At 47.2% G+C, this 5000-nt stretch overlaps 1 protein-coding gene across 1 annotated transcript in view; it reads right to left on the bottom strand.

Annotated features, from left to right (window-relative positions):
- The window catches only part of LOC308377450 (brain-enriched guanylate kinase-associated protein), a gene marked incomplete at both ends in the record, with an annotated part of 15303 nt that overhangs the window by 6302 nt on the left and 4001 nt on the right, over window positions 1-5000 (bottom strand). Inside the window, one exon of the mRNA XM_080854108.1 lies at window positions 333-399. Coding sequence (XP_080710234.1) covers window positions 333-399 — 67 coding nt within the window. The remainder of the gene's footprint in view (window positions 1-332; window positions 400-5000) is intronic.

Consider the following 5000-nt stretch of genomic DNA (forward strand, 5'->3'; position numbering starts at 1 on the left):
AGACTCCCTGGCCCTCGGCTACCGACACACACACACACACACACACACAATAGACTCCCTGCCCCTCGGCTGCGGAGAAGGGATGTTATTAGTGTCAGCGGTGCCCTGAGTGCAGCATTGGTATTCAGAGACACATGGGCCTTCTCTCTCTCTCTCTCTCTCTCTCTCTCTCTCTCTTTTTCTCTCTCTCTCTCTCTCTCTCTCTCTCTCTCTCTCCGCTGCCGTCGCTCCCCCCGTCAGCGTGTTTACACACAGTCGCAGCTAATCACGCATGCACGCATGTACACACGCACCCAATAAAGTGGTCACGTCCCGCTGCTTTATGAACTCACCGTCCTGTGGATCTTGTCTTCCAGGTCCTGGTTGATCCTCTGCAGGGCCGAGTAGCTGCTCTGTATTCTGTGGAGGTAAAACACACACACACACACACACACAACACACACACACACACACACACCACACACACACACACACACAACACACACACACTCACACACCACACACACACACACACACACACAACACACACACACACTCACACACCACACACACACACACACACAACACACACACAGAGGCCGGTTACCACATGCACACACATCATCAGTCCGCCTCTTCATTAGCAGGGGCAGGGGCCACTTCCATCCCCTGCTGTGGCGAATCCCTCTTCAGTGCCTGAGCTTTACAGTTCACCAGCAACACACCGTCACCACCACACCACGCCACGCCCGAGCGTTAGAGTTCACCAGCAACACACCATCACCACCACACCACGCCACGCCTGAGCGTTACAGTTCACCAGCAACACACCGTCACCACCACACCACGCCACGCCCGAGCGTTAGAGTTCACCAGCAACACACCATCACCACCACACCTCGCCACACCTGAGCGTTACAGTTCACCAGCAACACACCTCCGCCACCACCCCACGCCACGCCTGAGCGGTGTTATTGTAAATCCAAGGCTAGGAAGTGATGTTTTACAACATCTAGGCCTACCAAGTTCCGTCATTAAAGAAGCATTCCGGATCAATTGCAATTCGCTAACGATATGCTAGCGGCTAAAACTAACGAAATCTCTTGAAATGTGCTGACTTTGACATTATGACAAACTAGTTACTCAACAACTGTCCTAACACAGTCAAACATTGAGCAAGTGCAACACAAGACAAAGCAAGACGGCAAATAAGCTACTTACTAGTTCGGCAGACAGTAGAAAGCTGGGCGGCGTCAGGCAATGTTACATTTAGCAGTTACAGTATATGCCTATGGACCCTGGTATGGCAATGGCACGGAGGCGATTCTCCATATTAAAAGTCATTGTAGCGCCCCAATTTTCTTCAAGCTGTTATTTTAAGGTAAAACTGCTTATCCTAACCCTAATCCTGAAGTATAATTGTTGCATACTGTTACTTTAACTCTGGCTCCCTGGCTCCAAAACTTGTGCCACTTGGCAAATCATAGTGTGCAAGAAAGCAACCAGTGAAGGCATGTGTGCTCTGAATGTGGCAACTCTGCTGTCATTACTAGCTAGTGAGATACTTCTTTACTTATTTGTCGGTTCTGACAACTTAATGGCCACATAAGCTTTATCCACTCCAAACACCTCTGAGTCCACACAAGCACACCCAACTAACATGCCTGTAACATGGGCACAATAAATGCAGTATGTGCTCCTAATGCGATGGCTAATTGCACCCTATTGAGAGTGCAGCGCCACCCTTGTCAACCAAGAGATGTTTTTGCTCCCAGTGACAATAGACAATAAAGGAGATAGCAGGGGTGGTGATAAGAACAAGTATAGACCCAGATGTAATTAAGTACACGCCGTCATTTCAGTTGAAATAGCTTGGAAATGTAAAATACAATTCAGTCTGTGCGTGTAGCTGCAGGAATGCAACAGCATCTCCTCAGTAAAGACACACACACAGTCACACACATTTGGAAAAGTCCTATGCCAATAATCCCATCTGTGTCATGAACCATCTTTGTAATGAGCACGTTAACCAGAATCTAAACAAAGACTCATGTTAAATGATGAAGGATGTTGTGTGTGTAATAAAACTGTTCAATGCAAACACCACACAAACACAAACACTGTGTAAGTGTTTATGAACCTATGTAATGAATGCTTATCCATGCGTAGCGAACTACAAACGTTAATGGCTCCAAAGTATATTTAGAGGTTAAAGCATCTGGGGACTAATATATAACTTGTCCTAACAATTTCTGTCAAGTGCGACAGTTAAGAATATATATGCATCGGCTGGACCAGCAATTATGATAATGTCTCCATGTACATCCCCTTCTCTCCTTCCATGAAGCGCTTAAAAGGCTCACATGAATAAAATCTCGTTCCGTAAAAGCCATAATGTGCCATCAGTCATGCATTAAGGCTTTGGGGATGGATCATTACAAATGCGCCCCTGTCCTTAACACCTAGGCCCCCTGTTAAAGTCAGTCATTCTAGACATGCTTTTATCCAACACGACGCACAGTGAAGTCGATTTGCACCTCAACTCCCTGGACGCTGAATAGGTGACTTTGAAGTAGCTTGATCCAAGCTCTAACAGTGAAGTTATGGGAGTACTAGGCTATTAGGCAATAAAGACTTGATCTAAGATCTAAGACTTGAGGAGATATCGTCGGACAAGCAAGGGAGTGAACCTCTTTGCAGTTTGTCCTCTACAGAGCAAGGGAGTGAACCTCTTTGCAGTTTGTGCCAAGAGAGGAGTAGCCTGATATTGTTGAGCCCCCCTGATGAAATCTCAATCTCTACAGTCGACATCTCAAATCATCTCTACAATCCACACCCCGAATCATCTCTACATTCTACATCTCTACAATGTACATCCCAAATCATCTCTACAATCTACACCCCAAATAATCTCTACAATCTACACCCAAATCATCTCTATAGTCTACAACTCAAATCATCTGCAGCACATCCCAAATCATCTCTTTAATCTACATCCCGATTCATCTCTACAATCTACATCCTTAATCATCTCTACAATCCAAATCCCAAATTATCTCTACAATCTACCTCCCAAATCATCTCTACAATCCACATCCCAAATCATCTACTGTATATAGTCTACACCCCAAAACAACTCTATACTGCACATCCCAAATCATCTCTTTAATCTACATCCAAATCATCTCTGTAGTCTACGCCCCAAATCATCTCTATAATCTACATCCCCAAATCATCTCTATAATCCATGCCCCAAATCATCTCTATAATCCATGCCCCAAATCATCTCTATAATCCATGCCCCAAATCATCTCTATAATCCATGCCCCAAATCATCTCTGTAGTCTACAACTCAAATCATCGCTATAGTCCACATCCCAAATCATCTACAGTATATAGTCTACACCCCAAAACAACTCTATACTGCACACCCCAAATCAACTCTACAATCTACATCCCCAAATCATCTCTATAGTCTACATCTCAGGTCTATACTGACTGGCATGTTCTGGGGGAACACGGAGCTGTGACCCCCTGAGTGTTTCAAGGTATCCCCGCTGCAATCACCACCATGCTGCACCTCTGATGGGATGTTTCTCACTCTTCATCGCCATGTCACTGTCTCTCTCCCTCTCTCTATCTCTCTCCCTCTCTCTCCCTCACTCTCTCTCTCCCTCTCTATCCCTCTCTCTCTCTCCCTCACTCTATCTCTCTACCTCTCTCCCTATCTCTCCCTCACTCTCTCTCTCCTTCTCTATCCCTCTCTCTCTCTCTCTCCCTCTCTCTCTCTCTCTCCCTCTCTCTCTCCCTCTCCCTCTTACATGTCTTGTGTAGTCTACTCCCCCTGCTCTCTGGGCATGTCAATCCCCCCACACTGAGAGTGAGAGACGTCCCCAGGGACAACAATACGTATCCCCTAAGAGCTCATCCATCTCCAGTCGGGGCTACAGCACTGCCACCGTGAGCGATCCATGCTCAGGGCTCATCTCAGAGAACCTTGAGCCAGCGAGAGGAGCGTGCTAACTGCACAGCAGCATGTCTGGCGATCGGCACGTCTCTACGCAATCAGCACGTCTAAGCGAGGTGTCTGGATGGGGTGCCTCACAGAGCCATTAGAAATAGATCCCAGCTCTAGTATCAGGGCTTCACCTTTGGATCCTCAACCTATTATGTTTTCATAGTCTTCACAAAACGGCTGTTTCTCAGGAAACTGAATTATCCCCTATTTCCTTCTCTCTTTTTTCCCCTCGGACCTCCTGACCAGTGGAACGGCTTGTGTCTGTTCCTGCTCGATGATTCTCTACCGTTATTCATCCGTAACCTATCGTCATTATCACCCTTTCTTCTCCTGCTCATGATTATGTATTGGTCTGTCCATCTTCCTCTTCTAGCTCTCCTGACCATGGCTCGCAGTGCAGTTCCTCCATGAGCTTGTCAAAGTTTTTCTCTGCTTTTATGCTCTCTAACTCCACCTCTTTCCTCCTCCTTCTTTACTTCCATCTTTCTCTCCCCTCAGTATCTCCCCATCCTCTAGCCCCAAACTCATCAACACAGTTTTTCTCTCCTCTCTCAATTCCTTTGTCCGCCCCCAGCCAACCCCCCTACCCCACCCTACCCCACCCTCTCTCCCACTCCCCCACACTTCACTGAACATGTTCTCAGTGAACATGTCCAGCTGCCTCTCTCCACATTTAATTTCCCACTGTATCCCCCTCTCCTTCTCTCCTCTTTCCCACTGTATCCCACTTTTTCCAACTGTATCCCCCTCTCCTTCTCTCCCCCTCTCCCTCTCTCCTCTTTCCCACTGTATCCCCCTCTCCTTCTCTCCTCTTTCCCACTGTATCCCCCTCTCCTTCTCTCCTCTTTCCACTGTATCCCCCTCTCCTTCTCTCCTCTTTCCCACTGTATCCCCCTCTCCTTCTCTCCTCTTTCCCACTGTATCCCCCTCTCCTTCTCTCCTTTTTCCCACTGTTTCCCCACTGTATCCCCCTCTCCTTCTCTCCTCTTCCCCACTGTATCCC

The sequence above is a fragment of the Sprattus sprattus genome (assembly GCF_963457725.1).
Source record: "Sprattus sprattus genome assembly, chromosome: 16".
Lineage (NCBI taxonomy): Eukaryota > Metazoa > Chordata > Actinopteri > Clupeiformes > Clupeidae > Sprattus > Sprattus sprattus.